At 51.9% G+C, this 17,561-nt stretch overlaps 1 protein-coding gene across 1 annotated transcript in view; it reads left to right on the forward strand.

The window, feature by feature from the left end:
* NPTN (neuroplastin) overlaps positions 1–17,561 on the forward strand; it is a 69,775-nt gene that overhangs the window by 26,641 nt on the left and 25,573 nt on the right. The window contains exon 2 of the mRNA XM_051822307.2: positions 15,556–15,903. Coding sequence (XP_051678267.1) covers positions 15,556–15,903 — 348 coding nt within the window. The remainder of the gene's footprint in view (positions 1–15,555; positions 15,904–17,561) is intronic.

Raw genomic sequence — 17,561 nt, forward strand, 5'->3', positions numbered from 1 at the left:
TTTCCCCCTTGGATATGTCCTAAACTTAAAAAAAAATTCACAGCCATTTTAATGCTTCAGTCAAAGTGTTAGGTAGGAAGTTAGTTATGAGCTTATGTGTGTGTAACAGGCCTAAAGGGAAGACTATGTCCAGCATATGCTGCATCTCAAAGTCATCCTGATGGTGTTTCAGGGGCAGCCCAGTATTCACATTCTGCCCTGCCCTGCCCCCTTCTACCTGATAACCCACCCCTTCTGCCTGACAACTCTTCCACCATCTCCCAGGTGCAGCCCAGTATCTGCATTTCAAACACCCTGCTCTGGATCCCCATTCTCTAGGGGGTCCTGCCCACCCTTCCTCCTGTCTGATAACATTTGCATCCATAAAGTCCTTTGTTTAGACCTTCAAGAGAGAAGTTTTTCTATTCACATCCAAAAAGAGGAGCAGAGGTGGGGAAGCAAGACCCATCTCCTTAAAAACCCCCAGCCTCAACTGGACTGTGCGCTCAGCCCTCTGCCCCTCTGCTGAGCCGCCCACCTGGCCTGGTCAGGTGTAATCTCTCTACTCAACCATGTAACCTCACCCCCCCCCCGCCCCCGACTCTGTCTGGAGAGGTGCCCATCCATCCTTACGGATGTCCCTTCCTTAATAAACCTTGCTATTTTACCTCCCACTACTCTGTCTCACACCTGAATTCTTCCTTGCGTGAAGACAAGAACCCTGCAATTTCTCGGGTAACATTTTTTTGGTGACCACGAAGGGACTTTGAGAAGACATTGGAGGTCAGTATTCCTTCCCTCAAGCGGGACCGGATCTGTGGGAGTGACGGATGAGTGTCCGGCACCCCACAGCTCTCCGAGAACACGGAGTTCCCCCGGCCACAGCTTAGCTACGGCCGAACCTCCAGAGGGATTGTAAGGAACGGGAGGGAAATTAGGAAGGGCAGTTGGCTGAGAGCCTGGAGACCCCCTGAGCTCACTGTGGCTTCCCGGCGGCCGGACTGCGACCCGAGGACCAGGTCTCTCTCTTGGAGGGACGCCTGGTCACGCTGCCTACTGCTACGCGAGCAGGGCTTAGCTTTGGTCGATGCTAATATTGGCCCTCCAGGTAAACTCGGACAACTAGGTAGTGGGCAGTCTTGAGCGATAGGAGATTTCAAACCCCACTCAGCCCCAGACATCAGGGCCTTTCCCTGTGCTCTCCTCCAGCTGAGATTCGTAGGGGAAGGTGAGGGCAGTGGCTCACATCTTGTCCTCTGTCGCTTCCCGCCTTCCTCTTCCTCCTCCCGGGGCTCCCTCCCCCACTCTTTTGCTCTGCTCATCTCCATTCCTATACCGGTGGCCAGGAGAAAGGGCGAGGGAAGTTCCACAGGTCTCTCCACCTAGGGAAAAGCTGTTACCAATTTTCTGTTTTTGCAACTCATGGTAGCTCTGGTGCGTCTTGAAGTGTTTGTGCGCTGTTACTGTTGCTAAGCTTTGTCTGAGGGTTGAATCTGGAAAGGGGAACCATCTGTTTTAATTGACTGAGTGATTGCAGTAGTCCTGATTGGATCTGGTTTTGGTTGAAGCATTCAAGCAGTGTGGATTAAGATCTCACCTTGATGGCTGTTTTGATTATTCTGGATAGTTTGAACTTCTTTGTTGTGTTATAAAGGTTTTGCTAGCTTATATTGTGCCTACCAAGGGTCTGGTTCCTTACGTGTTGTTAATGGGATGCACCTTCAGAGTTGACCTCATTCCCCCGCGGGTTTTTGTGTCAGGTCTGGCTTGCTCTGCGTGTTGAATGGTGCGACAGCAAGGGCAGTGGGAAGCGTGTGCCCTCCCTCCTGGTGTCTGACCAGGGCCCGGTTGGCACCTGGACAGGGAGCTGGCTACCTCTCCCTGCTGCACTTCTGCCTTTACTTGCGGCCCTCCCCTGTTCCCCCTAGGCATAGGTCTGGACAGGGAGCCATCTGATAGACTTTGCTATAAGGCCGCACCCTTCCAAGTGAAAAGAGCACTTTAGTATAGTCCAAGCAGTTTTGCAGGCCCAGATACTGTTGATTCAAAAGAGGGGCTCACTGGCTTAGCCAAATTAACATTAAAATAGCCAGAGGCCATCAGGCCATGTCTGACTAAGGGATAGTACTGAGAACAGGATCCCGAAAGGGAGAGATTTAGAGACGTTTTGAGGCAGTTATGCAGCAGATACCAGATTACTGGGTTCCAGGAACCCCAAGAGTGTTTGCAGGTTACATGGTAATACTAGTTAAGCCCGGCAACCCAGGCCCATAACCCACTGGCTACATAGCGAGCCAGGAGTGATTTGGAGGTTTGTGGGGACACCTGCTCCCTCCCTAGCGCGGCAGATACCTCTGCCAGGATTTCTCCTCTGTTCTCTTTCAGATGGGAAACCAGCTCTCCACCACCACGTGACTCACCGCTAGGATGCATTCTCAGAAATTGGTCTCGGTTCGACCCAAGGGTCTTAAAGAAGAAATTGCTAGTTTCTCTCTGTAACAACGTGTGGCCACAATACAAACTAAATGATCAGAGAGTGTGGCCAGGAAACGGGACTTTAGATTCTAATACCATTTCTTGTCTATATCTGTACTGCCGTGAGCATGGTAAATGGACAGAAATCCCTTATGTGCAGGTCTTTATGGCACTCAGGAAAGATCATGAGCTCTGTCAAAGCTGCAGACTGGACTCAGCAATGCTAACTTCATTTGAGTTACTGTCAGGAGTCCACTGTAAAGCTGAGCCAAAGGAGCCGCCTTCTAGCGCTCCCCTAGATGCCCCGGAGCCACCACGCCCTCAGCCTCCTGTGGAGCCAACCGCCCCACCTCGCCCGCCCAGAGGTTCGGCAGAGCACCAGGCCGAGCCAGAGCCCCAGCCAGAGGCTGAGCACAGGCGGGAGCTGGGGCGCTAGGGCGGAGGGTGCAGGAATGTTTGCCTTACAGGAAGTGATGGGACCCAATGGCCCCACCAAAATACGGGTCCCCTCTAAAATGCAGGATTTAAATGAGATGAAAGCAGAAATGGGAAGCCTCACCGAGGACCCCAACAGGTGGCTAGAGGGACGGTGTAAGATTATCCGTGGCAGGACGAAGTATTCCTTCTAAGCACTACCCTAACTCATGGGGAAAAGCACATGGTGTCGCAGCATGCCAACGACTATGCAAACGCCTTGCATAGGCAGGATGAGGGACACCCAATCGCGAGGCAGCAATCCCAATTAAGGAACCTTCATGGAACTATGATACCCCTGAGGGAAGAAAAAGTAGGGACCACATGCTGGCCTGTCTTTTAGCAGGTCTAGGGCGGCCAGTAAGGCAAGACCGAAGAACTTTAACAAGCTATCAATGATAGAACAGGGACCACAGGGAAATCCAGCTGTCTTTCTAGAAAGGTCAAAGAGGGTTTTGATAAGTATGCTGATCTAGATCCTGACTCTGCTGTAGGAAATGCCGTATTAAGGGATGGGTTCCTAACTCAAGCCGCCCCTGATACTAGAAGAAAGCTTCAGAAATCAGGGATGGGACCAAGCACCCCCTTGGCCGACATTATCAAGGCTGCCTCTGCCAGGGCACTGGGCTAGAGGCTGCCGCAGCAGCGGCCGGCTTCCAAAGAAGCCCTGTCCGCTTTGCAAAAAGCCTGGCCACTGGAAGCGAGACTGCCCCGAGAGTCAGAGGACCCCCAGGTCAGAATCGCAAAACCTGTTGGCCCTAAACTGAAGGAGCCCTTCGCTCTGTCCGGCTCCCGAAGCAACCATCGCCATCGAGGGGCAGAGCCTAGGGTCACAGTTGATGTGGCGGGTAATTTTCTCTTAGACACGGGGGCCGCCTACTCTGTACTTGTCTCATATTCCGGGCAACTCTCCTCACAGTCCAGCCAAGTAATGGGAATCAACGGGGTGCCTTCCCTAAGAAGATTCACACCCCCTTTATGTTGCCTTTGGGGGAAGACCATATTTTCCCACCAGTTCTTAGTAATGGCTGAGTGTCCCACTCCCCTATTGGGAAGGGACCTCCTAAGTAAGTTGGGAACTCAAGTGACTTTTTCTGCACATGAGGATGGCCAGATTCCTATTATTGCCATGTGCTGTCCCCTGTCTTCTGACATACCATGTGAAGAGAAAGAGCTACAAGTTAACCCACAGGTATGGGCCTCAGACATTCCTGGCCAGGCCTTGAAGGCCCGCCCAATCATTATTAGACTTAAAGACCCTAATAATTTTCCAAATCGGAAGCAATATCCTATAAAGCCAGAAGCTAGAGAAGGCCTTCAGCCACTGATTGACAAGTCCCTAAAGCACGGGTTGTTGACACCCTGCAATTCCCCTCGCAATACGCCCATCCTGCCAGTTAGAAAGAGAGATGGGGAGTACAGATTAGTTCAAGACTTGCGGGTCATTAATGAGGCAGTCATACCCATTCACCCTATTGTGCCTAATCCCTATACAATACTGGGAGAAATACCTCCAGGGACTAAGTGGGTTTCAATCTTAGACCTTAAGGATGCTTTTTTTTGTATCCCTCTTGTCAGTTTTTGCTTGCCTTTGAATGGGTCAATAGACAGAACTCAAAGCAACAGCTAACCTGGACCGTAATACCACAGGGGTTCCGGGATGCGCCACACCTATTTGGGCAGGCCCTTTCAGAGGACCTCAAGGACCTATCTCTTGAGGGGGGTGGGAGGATACTCCAATACGTAGATGACTTGCTTATGGCAGAACATGGTTACCGGAGTATCCAAGAAAAAGGCACAGCTAGACTGCCAGGAGGTTAACTATTTAGGGCTCATCCTCACTCCTGGGGAGAGGAGACTAGCCCCAGAGAGGATACAGGCCATCCAGCAAATCCCCGCCCCTACCACTTTAAGGCAACTCCGAGAGCATTCCTCGGACTGACTGGGTATTGCAGGTTATGGATTCCGAAATACGGAGCAGTAGCAAGGCCTCTCTACCAGGCTCCAAAAGACAGCCAGAACAAGCGCCCCCCCCCCCCCCTCCCCGAGAAAGAGCAAACCACAGCCTTTGCTCAGCTAAAGGATGCTGTGACTAAAGCCCCTGCCTGGGACTGCCAAACCCAGAGACACCCTACAGCTGGATTTCACTGAGAGGCAGGGAGTCGCCTTAGGAGTGCTAACTCAGGATCTGGGACCTGTTAAGCAACCTGTGGGCTACTTTTCTAAAACCTTGGACATGGTTGCACAAGGATGGCCTCACTGCCTAAGGATGATAGCAGCAGCAGCCTCGCTGGCAAAGGAGGCTTCTAAAATTACATTGGGGCAAAATAGTGCCCTTTACACCTCACATGAAATAAATTCTCTATTAGAGCAAAAGGGCTCTCACTGGCTCACAGATAGTAGGATACTAAAATATCAGGTCCTCCTTCTAGGAAACCCTCAGGTAAAAATAAGGCATTGCTCTACCCTAAACCCAGCTACTTGAATGCCAGTCCCAGGGGAAAGTGGTCCCCTCCACTCCTGTGCTGAGACTATAGACTTCATCTATGCCAGCAGAAGGGACCTAAGAGACAGCCCCTTGACTAACGCAGATGAAGCAGACTTGTCAGACAGGACCTGCTTCTCATGGTATGCAACAGTTACGGCATGGCACGTTACTGAAGCGTGCTCTGCCCCCAGGAACTTTTGCTCAGTTAGCAGAACTGATTGCCTTAACCAGAGCTCTAGATCACACAAGGGATTTGTAAGGCACCTTCACTCTGCATGAAGACCTCAGTCTTCTGGTAAGGTAGAAAGAGCCAACCGGGCTCTATGGAAAACATCACAAGTATAGAAATGTGTGCTTGGTAAGAAAGGTTTAGAAGGAAAGAGTGCTGTTGGTAAGAAGGGTTAAAAAGGAAAGAGCTTTTTAAATAAGGAAAGGACATGGTTTGTAAGAATCCTGATGGCTAGTTTACTCTAGACTGGCATGGAAATGATGGAATGTTTCAAGTAAGTTGAAGAGGGTGTGTGGAGGTCACAAAAGGTGATGAAAGAAAGAAATATTGGACGTGCTAACTGCTGCTCCGGGGGGTGTCTGTGCCATGTTCCAGGAAGAATGTTGTCTCTGGGTCAATCAGACTAGACAGGTACAAATCCAAACTTGTACTTTTCCTGGACAAAGCCAAACAGCTCCAGGGCCAGGCCAAGCAGGGCTGGGATTTCTGGCCTGACATCTGGTCATGGAAATCCTGGCTATTTCCTCTCCTTGGCCCAATAACTTCTGTAAGCTTGCTGCTTCTCTTTGCATCGAGTGTTTTTAATGCCCTTGTTCGTTTTGTCTCTAGCAGACTAAAAGCTGTCGAACTCCAAATGGTCGTCAGACAAGGCTTCAGCCCATTCCATTGGACGAGCTGAGCAGCCCTCTGGACCAAGCAGCACAGTCTTCCCAAGGCCACTGTTGCACACCATAAGACAGATAGCAAGAGGAAATACCCAAATCCCCCTCGACGCCCACATGCCAGCTTTGAAGGAGTTATAGAAAACGGAACTCCATCCATAATCCCAAAGAAGAATTTTGGGTATTACCTCTTGAGGGGGGAATGTTAGGTAGGAAGTTAGGTATGAGCTTATGTGTGTGTAACAGGCCTAAAGGGAAGACTATGTCCAGCATATGCTGCATCTCAAAGTCATCCTGATGGTGTTTCAGGGGCAGCCCAGTATTCACATTCTGCCCTGCCCTGCCCCCTTCTACCTGATAACCCACCCCTTCTGCCTGACAACTCTTCCACCATCTCCCAGGTGCAGCCCAGTATCTGCATTTCAAACACCCTGCTCTGGATCCCCATTCTCTAGGGGGTCCTGCCCACCCTTCCTCCTGTCTGATAACATTTGCATCCATAAAGTCCTTTGTTTAGACCTTCAAGAGAGAAGTTTTTCTATTCACATCCAAAAAGAGGAGCAGAGGTGGGGAAGCAAGACCCATCTCCTTAAAAACCCCCAGCCTCAACTGGACTGTGCGCTCAGCCCTCTGCCCCTCTGCTGAGCCGCCCACCTGGCCTGGTCAGGTGTAATCTCTCTACTCAACCATGTAACCTCACTCCCCTACCCCACCCCCACCCCCCGACTCTCAGATTCTGTCTGGAGAGGTGCCCATCCGTCCTTACGGATGTCCCTTCCCTAATAAACCTTGCTATTTTACCTCCCACTACTCTGTCTCACGCCTGAATTCTTTCTTGCGCGAAGACAAGAACCCTGCAATTTCTCCGGTAACAAAAGTAGGACCTGATCTATCACCTTTAGCCTTTCTTTGTTCCTCACTTTCTTTGCTTATGGACTGGATTAAAATGCTTCTCTCCTCCCTGGTGAGAAAGAAGGGCTGTAAAAACTGCTGGGGTTTGCTGACGTCATAAGGAGAGTACTCAGTGTCAGAACTGATTCCAGGGTCTGAGGTGGCCCTCCCAGCAACCACACGCGCGGGAAGAAGTGCGTGAGGGGCTCAGTTCTGAGCTGCTTCTGTGCTGTGCACAGCTCCCAGTTCCTTCTGTTTCTTAGATCTAGTGTCAAATTCTGTAAGATTTTTAAAATAATATTTTGAGTCATTTTTAATAATTGCTGACAACCTCACCCTAGTTAATGCCATTTCCATATGAAACACGTTGTAATTCTTTGGGTCAGTGGTTTTCAGTGTCATTTCTTTTGGAAAACTGAAAATTTCAGAACAAAGTCCAGTAGACAGCCTTCCCCCCCATGGATGAGTCTCGCTTCTGTGGCACCTCTCGGAACACCCAGGCCTGGGGTAGATCCTTCTTTAAATTACAGATGAGAATGCTGCCTAAAACTGCTGTCTTCCATAATTGATGTTTGTAGATTGCAGGTTACAAAGCAATTTTATACATGTTGTTCATTTGCACTTTTGCCCTGACCCTCTGAAGAAGATGTGCATTATTGACTGTTTTCCAGATGAGTGAACTGCGGTGGAAGGACCTGAAAAATCCAATTCACGTTCTTAACCATGGCTCATTTCTTTCCTTTTTTTTTTTTTTTTTTTGACAGGCAGAGTGGACAGTGAGAGAGAGACAGAGAGAAAGGTCTTCCTTTGCCGTTGGTTCACCCTCCAATGGCTGCCGCGGCCGGCGCGCTGCGGCCGGCGCACCGCGCTGATCCGATGGCAGGAGCCAGGTGCTTTTCCTGGTCTCCCATGGGGTGCAGGGCCCAAGCACTTGGGCCATCCTCCACTGCACTCCCTGGCCACAGCGGAGAGCTGGCCTGGAAGAGGGGCAACCGGGCAGAATCCAGCGCCCCGACCGGGATTAGAACCCGGTGTGCCGGCACTGCTAGGCAGAGGATTAGCCTAGTGAGAACCATGGCTCATTTCTAACAGTAGTGGTGTTTAGCCTGTTGTCCAGGCTGGAGTCTGGAATACCCTGAAATGCTGTTTGTCTTTTTGCTGGGATGAGATAAACCCATGGCTTTTTTTTTTTAATCCTACTTCAAGCTTTTTTTCTCTTTTTGTCACTGAATTTTAAAAAATGTTTGTTTATTTTCATCTGTCTGCAGACAGAACTTTCATCTGCTGACTTGTGCTGGGCCCGGCTGAAACAAGGAGCCCAGAACTGCAGCTGGGTCTTCCATGTGGGTGGCAGGGATGTTTTAGCAGAAAACTGGATGGGAAGTGGAGCAGCCAGGACTCAGTGTGGCACCCTGATAGGATGTGGGCCTCCCGAGCGGCAGCTGCGTTCACTGTGCCACGACGCCTGCCGCCTTTTACACCACAGGTCTGGGTACCCGCCTTTTACACCACAGGTCTGGGTACCTGCCTTTTACACCACAGGTCTGGGTACCCGCCTTTTACACCACAGGTCTGGGTACCTGCCTTTTACACCACAGGTCTGGGTACCTGCCTTTTACACCACAGGTCTGGGTACCCGCCTTTTACACCACAGGTCTGGGTACCCGCCTTTTACACCACAGGTCTGGGTACCCGCCTTTTACACCACAGGTCTGGGTACCCGCCTTTTACACCACAGGTCTGGGTACCCGCCTTTTACACCACAGGTCTGGGTACCCGCCTTTTACACCACAGGTCTGGGTACCCGCCTTTTACACCACAGGTCTGGGTAGACCTTGCTGGCTGAGCTTGTCATTAGGAATTGGCAGCTGGACTGAGGGAGACCGCTTACACCAGATGCTCTTCTCCCATCTGTCCCAGGTTGCAGGACTTTGTGTGTGCTGCGTGGGTCACAGCTCCTCTGTGAAGTGTGCAGTATTCCCGTTTGAGGAAGTTGTTAAAGTGAAGAGAGTTTAAGGTGTGGAGGTACTGACTCAAGGTGACACTTGCCAAAGCTGAATTTAAAGTTTTAGATGATCACAAGATCTCATGACTGCTCTCTTATGTTAAATTTTGTGAATTTACTATTTGGCCTGTCATACTTCCTCGTATATCATTCTTAAGCGGCTTTGATTTGTAATTGATAAGCTCATTCTCTTTCTTCTTCTTTTTTTTTTTTAAGGCAGAAAAAGAGGGGCGAGGAGAGAGAGTGCTTCAGTTTGTTGGTTCACTTACCAAATGGTGACAATGGCTGGGGCTCTGCTGGACAGGCTGAAACCAGGAGCCCAGGCCTGCATCCGGTTTCCCCTGTGGGTGGTAGACACCCGAGTACTGGAGCCGCCTTTACTGCCTCTTAAGGTGTGCATTGGCTGGAAGTTGGTTCAGAAGAGGAGCTGGGGCTCATACAGGCACGGATACCCCTTTGTGAGATGCGGGCAACTTAAGTGTGTGCTTTAGGGTTAAGGTTAGGGCTGGCACTGTGGCCTAACGGGTAAAGCCATATGGGTAATCCCATATGGGTGCCGGTTCTAGTCTCAGCTGCTCCTCTTCCAGTCCAGCTCTCTGCTGTGGCCTGGGAAAGCAGTGGAAGATGGCCCAAGTGCTTGGGCCCCTGCACCCATGTGAGAGACGCAGAGGAAGCTCCTGGCTCCTGGCTTCAGATTGGCGCAGCTCCAGCCGTTGTGGCCATCTGGGGAGTGAACCAACGGATGGAAGAACCCCTCCCCCCTTTGCCTCTCTGTAACTCTGCCTCTCAAATAAATAAGTAAATCTTTTTAAAAAATGGTTAAGATTATTTGTTGTTGTTCTTGAAGTTGGATTTTAAGTTAAATTCACTTTGGATGTTTGTTCTGCATGCCTGCCTGTCATGGAGCAGGGTTGAGGGCTGCTGCCGTGGCCGCCGAGCTTTGGACGGCTCCTGTAATCCTCAGAGTAACCCTGTAGGTAGCTGCTATTATTAGTCCCGTTTACAGATTAGATAGATGAAGCTCAAGGAGGTCAGGTCACTTGCCTGAGGTCGTGTAGTTGGTGATGGGGCCTCACGTGCACCCAGGCAGACCGATCTTAGGGTTTCCTTCTGTGATCACGACAGTTATGTAGTCCATCTCCACAGCTCAGTCTCCCTAGTCTCGAGCAGAGGGCTGGACGATACAGGCTGGGTGCGTCTCAGCTATTGTGGTTATTAAAGTGTCAGAGAGGATGGGTCCTGGTTTGGAAGCTTGCGATGGGGATGGGATGATCTCAACTTCCAGACTTGTGTCCTGTCTCCTGTTGAGGCAGCACTTGGAAAATGCTCTGTAATGGCTGCCATCTCTCCCGCAAGGTCAGACCCACCCACCTTCCTGCCGGCGACTCTCCTGGGTCGATTGGTGCAGCTGGAGTGAGTGCATGTGGACCTGTGACCTGCCTTGGTGTCGAGGACTAGTGATACGTGATGTTTCCTAGTGACCAGTAAGGACAGGCAGGCTGTTTGGTAGCCTGGGCAGGCACAAGCCTGCGGCAGGGAAGGACCCCTGTGAGCGCATGTGGGTGTCGCTCGTCTTGATCAGAGTTTTGCTTCTGAGCAGGATGGCTACATCTGAACTTGTGCTAAGTGTGAGACAGAACAGAAGTGCTCTTCTGTCCTTGGCCATCGTTTCCTCTGTTGTGAGGCATGAAGGAGAGAACAGCGAGCCACCCACAGGGGATTGGGGGGGGGGGCTCGAAGGAAAGTTGTCTAAAAACAGAAGTGGCAGAAGCAGGCGGGATTTAAAGGCCTGGCCTTGGCAGCAGTGGCTGAGGGAGGGAAGGAAGCAGGTAGGCTTGGAGCCTGCTGTGCAGTTGCCCTGGAGGTGGCTGTCAGAATCCCTAGGGCGGCTGGAAGCCTGGGCCGCACTGGCTCCTGCCTTGCCTGTTCCTTCTCGCCTCTCCGCCCGAGCGCCGCCTTTTCCCCTGCTGCCAGCCCCAGCTGTCACCCCCACCCCCCGTGTTACGCAATGTTACACTGAGCTTTTCTGGGTCTGCTGCCTCCCCCCCAACACCAGCTTCTAGTCCCTCCCCGACGGCCAGTAGCCACTGTTCAGTCCCCCTTTTTGTCCCTATGGAACAGTGCACTGACACCAGTACTTTTTAAAGCTGAGCTTGGAACCCCAGCGGCTTGTGACAGTGGAGATGATGGTGGGGAGGGGTGGGGGGCAGAGGTGGTCTTTCTAAAATTTAGGCTTTTCCTGAAACACTGGCTGAGCCCTGACCTGGAAATGAAACATGCGTCTGCTGGCCCGGCCCCCCCCCCCCCCCCCCCCCCGAGTCCAGCGTGTGCTCCTGCTGAGGGCAGGGTCTCCTGTAAAAGCCTGGGAGGGGCGGGGACCAGCAGAAAAAGGAAGACCTTTTTGTAATGAAAGGCAGGTGGTGAGTCAGGCTCCGCCGCCTGCCTCCTGCTGCTTCTAGCGCCTTCTCCTGAGTTGGAGCTAATTTGGGGTGGATGATGAGGTGGATGGTTGCTAATAACTTTCCCTTACTAATTGCGGTTCCACAGTACTGTGTATAGACAGGGTTGTGGGGTGTTTTTTTTTTCTTTTCCCCCTGCTGTTTGGAGGGAAAATAGATCTTTTTTCATGATCTTGATGAGTGTTCAGCTAATAAGAAATCCCCTGGTTGATATGTTTAGAGACGTTACAGTATGTAGGGAAGAACACTGGGCTGAGAGCTGAAGACCTGTGTTCCAGTCCCGGCTCTCAGGATTAGCTGTCTATGGGATGTTGGACGCGTCTGCATCTGTGGCCCACGAGCCCTCCAGAACTGAGTCAGTGAAACGGAAGGGCGTGTGGTGTGGGAACACTTTGAAAATGAAGGTTTTTTTTTTTTTTTTTTAAAGATTTATTTATTTACTTATTTGAAAGAGTTAGATGGATCAATAGATCTTCTGTCCACTGGTTCACTCCCCAGATGGCTGCCGTGGCCGGGGGTGGGCCAGGCCGAAGCCAGGAGCTTCATCTGGGTCTCACCTGAGTGCTGGGGCCCACACACTTGGGCTGCTTCCACCGCTCTGCCAGGTGCATTAGCAGGGAGCTGCTATGGAAGTGGAACATCCGGGACTTGAACAGGTGCCCACGTGGGATGCTGGTTGCCGCAGGCTGCAGCTTTACCCACCACGCCACAGCGCCGGCCCCAGCTGTAAGGTGCTGCCCGTTACCAGTGTGTCCTCCAGCTGCATCACTGGAGAAGTGCGAGCTGTCTCCTTGGAGCAGGACGCTGGGGTCTTCACGAGTAGGGCCGTCTTGCCTCAGGACCGTCTCCTCTGGGTTTTCTCATGGTTCACCTGTGTGCCTCCTGCCCTTTGTGCAGGTGACACTTCAGGAACTCTGATCTGTGCCCCTCTAAGATCCTAATTCTCAGGCGTTAGCAGCCTGCACATACCAATGGCCAGGAGTTACTAATTTGCTAACTGCAGTGTCCCTTAAGTGATGTCAAGAACCCTTCCAGTCTGTGTGATGCCCTGAAGCAGGTATGGGCAGTGGTGAGGGACCATGCACGTTTGTATTCCAGCTAGACTTTCAGTGTCAGCTTGTGACTGGGCAGAAATACCTAATTTTTTTTTTAAAGATGTATTTATTTATTTGAAAGTTAGAGTTAACAGAGAATGAGAGAGAGAGAGAGGTCTTCCATCAGCTGCTTCACTCCCCAGATGGCGACAGTGACTGAGCTGAGCTGATCTGAAGCCAGGAACCAGGAGCTTCTTCCAGGTCTCCCACACGGGTGCAGGGGCCCAAACACTTGGGCCATCTTCCACTGCTTTCCCAGGCCACAGCAGAGAGCTGGACTGGAAGTGGAACAGCTGGGACTTGAACCGGTGCCCATATGGGATGCCGGCACCACAGGCAGTGGCTTTACCCACCATGCCACAGCGCTGTGCCCCAGAAATACCTAACTTTTAAGGTGTTGGCTTCTACATTTTTAAGGGGGTTATAGTGAGGCAGTTTTTGGGATTACATAAGATGATGAGTGTGAAGTGCTTGGCACATTGCTTAACATATAACCATACCTAGAAAAATGTAAAGCTGTTAATCTGTGTCTAATAATAACTAAAAAGGTGCCATGATGACTTTAAGAAAGATATCCTTTGGTGTTTTAAGGGCTTTTCCATCTTCCTTTAAAAATAAGCTCATTTAAATGTGCGTATAATGTATTAGTCAAAGAACATTTTTGACTTGGCCCCTTTTTCTTTGGTATAGGTAGGAAGTTGAACTGCATCTGGGTGGCAGGGCCAGGCTGAGTTTTGCGTAGCAGGAATCGTGTTCACACTGCTTCTGCCTCTGAATTCTGTGGTGTTGGATTCGGAGTTTCACTGGAGCTGATGGCTTCTTGGTGGCTCTGAGCACCCTTTTTACATTAGCATGATCACAGATGGTAAACATTCTGAAGCCTGCTTTGAAGTGCAATTCAGAAGAAGAAGAAAAATCAAAACAGATCCACTCACTAACAGACCTGTAGGCTGTTTCAAAGTGTGTGATTACAGTGTTAGAGGGTATGAACTCCCCCAGTTCACAAAGAAGGTGAGAAGGAGGCATGCTGATGTCTACTTAATGGTTGAAAATGTGACTAGAACAGTCATGCTCTTCACTGTGTTCCAGGAGTTGACCGAAAGCCCGTTTTCTCTGGTGAGAGAACCCATGGTGAACTGCGTGACTCCGCTTCCCTCACCCTCATCTTGTGTGGGCTCTAGCAGGTGGCAAGCCTCCTGGGGTAGCAGTGCCTGCCCGGCTGGGCACTCAGCTCTGACGCAGTGGAGCTGGGGGCCCCTCTCTGCAGTGCTGAAACTCCCCCCCTGAGAATGACAGCTGTTGGCTTGTTGGGGCCTCTGATAGATAGCTCCTGACAAGGAATACACGCTAGGTTTGAAGAGGTAGTTTAGACGGCACACTCAAGACGGAACGTGTACTCTCAGCCTGGTAGTCACTGTGCTCCTGTGTTCCCCAGAGCCTGCAGACTCAGAACTGAAAGACCCGTCGCAGTTGGAGGGCTTGTCCTCCGCACCTCCGCTCGCGTGCTCGGGTTCCTGGGGTGGGGTTTGTCTCCAGAGGCAGGTGCTGCTGTGGATAGCCTCCATTGTCAGCTCGCCTGTGACTCCTTGGCTTAGGCACTGCAGGAAACTGCTCTGCTTAGTTCTTCGCTTCCTCTGTCATCTTCTTAGTGTGGCACTGGCAGGTCCCGACCCCCTCAAGCAGAGAGGGCTGCTTGGCTCCTGAGCTGGGCCTCCCAAGGCAGGGAGTGGCCACTGAGCTGCTTGCCCTGTACCTAACTAACCGCCGGAGTCAGTGGACATGCTGAACAAACCGAACCTTTGGTGGTGGTTTCCTATGGGCCCGATGTGTCAACTAAGCTTTGCTCTTTCTGCCATTGACACTTTCTTACAGGAGTGTAACTAACCTCAAGCAAATTATGAGCACGTGGAAATAAGTATGGACTTCAGTTCCTGGGCAGTACCAGCAGTGTTGGCGAGGCTTGGCCTTCACCGTAGAGTTCAGTTAATTAACCAGTGTGTGCTTCTCCTTTTTGAGGTGAAGCCAGCTGGCTCTGCAGAGACGGGCTGTGAAGCGCCGTGGTGGTTTCTAATACTTGGGGGACTCTTCAGTTGTGTGGACGTAGGGAGGGTGTGGTCTGTCACTCACTGCGGTGAGCTGGGTTGCTGTCACTACGGGGTCATCTCCAGAGCTGACCCTCACAGTAGTTGTTGCACTGGCAGGAAGTCCACGTGGCCTGGTTCTGTCCCCCAGGGCCACGTTCAGCCAGAAGCCAGTAGGTTTGCCCGAGTCCAGGGAGAACAGGGCTTGTGAGACTGACCTGAGCTCGGGGCGAGTCCTGCGAGAGAGGAGGTGTGGGCTATGACTCAGAAGTCCAGTGGGTCACCTCCTGCTGCTGCGGGGCTTCCCAGGAGACACGGCTCTAAGAAGTGTCTGCTCGTCCAGGAGAGGTCTGCTGGCTCTCACACCTGCCGCCAGTCACCTGTCTCACCTGCTCTGGGGACAGCTCCCCCGAGACCCAGGACTGTCATTCCTAAAGCGGGCTTGCTTCTGCCTGGCCACACCGGGGCTGCCCCAGCTTGTGACTAGCCTGCCTCTGCTTCATGAGCTTCCCGGGGTGGTTCTTCAAAAAGCTTGTATGAATTGCTGTTATTGTCTCTCTAGTTTAAAAATGAATCCTTTTTTTTTGTTGTTGTTGTTCTTTGCAACTCATTTGCTTTTTTTCTTTTCTTTTCTTTAAATTACTATTAACACCTGTTGATTTTTTTTTTTTTTTTTCTGGTTGGCCTGTCACTGCATTCCTGCTCCCCCTCCCTCTAGCTGGGTTTGTCAAGTCGCCCATGTCAGAGACTAAGCTCACGGGGGACGCCTTTGAGCTGTACTGTGACGTGGTCGGGAGTCCCACGCCAGAGATCCAGTGGTGGTACGCAGAAGTCAACCGGGCAGAGTCTTTCAGACAGCTGTGGGACGGTGCTCGGAAGCGCCGTGTCACCGTAAACACCGCCTACGGGTCAAACGGCGTGAGTGTGCTGAGAATAACCCGGCTCACCTTGGAGGACTCTGGGACTTACGAGTGCAGGGCCAGCAACGACCCCAAGAGGAATGACTTGAGGCAGAACCCCTCCATAACATGGATTCGAGCCCAGGCCACCATAAGCGTCCTTCAGAGTGAGTCCAGCACCCTACAGTAGTAGTACTGTAGTCACTAGAGGTGGCCCAGTGACCCTTCCCTCCGCCTCCCTCCTCCTCCCCAGTATGCTCACTCACCGCTCCCTTGTCTGTTTCTTCAACCCGCCACCCTCTGGTTGTAGTGTACATCTGTGGCCACTAGTTTTCTTCTTTGCCATCCTCTCTGCTCCCTTCTCCAACCCTTCTCTGTGTCTCTCTCCTCAGGAACAAAGAACTTGAGGAACTCCGTGACTGTCCAGAGCCATGTGCACTGGGAGAGGCGGGGAGGGAGAACCAGGGAGACTGAAACTTTTCTTTTTTAAACAAAACCAGGCGAACAAGGGTAGTGTTGAATGGTCGTCTCCCTCCTCCTTCACTTTGTAGTGGGTTTCCTGCCGTCTTTTGCTGATTCCTTCTCTGGTGCCTTTCTGGTTTGTTTCTCTCCCGGTCTAACTCCTTTTTATTTTGCTGTTTGTCTGGAGCTCTCTGAGTAGCTGCCTTCGCCTCTGTGTCTGCCCGGCCTCTTCCCTCGCTGTGACTTGGTGTCTTCCATTCTGCCGTGAGTGTGGAGTGATGGTGTGTTTTGACGGTCGGGTGGCATGTACGCTTGGGTGTTTCCACGGTCCAGCCCTTTTCTACAGCAGCGGCATGTGCTTCTCTGATGGCAGCGGCACTCTGCGCCAGGCCTGCCCATCTGTCTTCCGTTCTTGCAGAAACAGCTGTTGGGAACCAGGTGACGCTGAGGTGCACAGTGCGTGTTGTAAGGCAGTAGTCAGCGCTGGAGTCGGTTCCTGCTCGCAGACTGGCCCTGTGTCCCTCGTCCTAGAGGAGGGCCGCCCACCACTCATGCCGGCCCCTGTGTGTCTCAAGGAAAGAGGAAGCTGAGTTCCAGCCCTGTCCCTCCGAGTGGTGGGTGAGCCCCGCAGGGCTCAGAATCCTCCCCGCATGCAGCCCAGCCGGGGCTGCTGGACAGGAGTCTTGTGTGTCTGCTGGGAGGAGGACAGTGCTGCTGGCCCGCAAGAGGTCCCGTCCACCCCAGACCTGCTTACGACAGGACCGCGATCCCTTAGGAGGCCTGTAGCCAGTCCTAGCTTAAAGAAAGAATATGTAAAAGCAGTAGGACACTGTTTTTATGAGAAGTTGGTACTAACCCGTGAGAAACAGAGGCCCGAGGGGAAGAGAGGCTGCTGCAGGTGGCACTGTTGAGCCAGAGAACCTGCTTCTGGAAGGCCGAAAAGAAAGCCTGTCTGCGTGCAAGTGGGGAACAGTAACCCAGTGATTTTCCTTTCCTTTTTTAAATACAGGTTTTCCCTGTGCATGCCTCCCTCTCTCGCCCTGCTCCTCTCCTCACAAAGCCAGAGTCACCCAAGTGGCCACGAAGATTTGTAGGAATTTTATAGGTGTGGACCAGGCAGGATTTGGTAGGAGGACTTGCAGCAGCCTAGCAAGGAAGGCCTCGCCTGAGGGCTGGACGCAGACGAGGCTGTGGGTGCCTGCCCACCAGTTCTGGGAGCACATGGCATGCTGGCTGCTCGTTGGCAGAGGCGTGGTGACTTGGGCCTCTACCTGTGGTTGCCCCGGTCCTGGAGGTCAGCTCCCCGACCCCCATTGGCCGGCTGCCCACGTAGCTGTTTGCTAGAGGCAGGTTGCTGTGCTGC

This window comes from Oryctolagus cuniculus, chromosome 12, assembly GCF_964237555.1.
Source record: "Oryctolagus cuniculus chromosome 12, mOryCun1.1, whole genome shotgun sequence".
NCBI lineage: Eukaryota > Metazoa > Chordata > Mammalia > Lagomorpha > Leporidae > Oryctolagus > Oryctolagus cuniculus.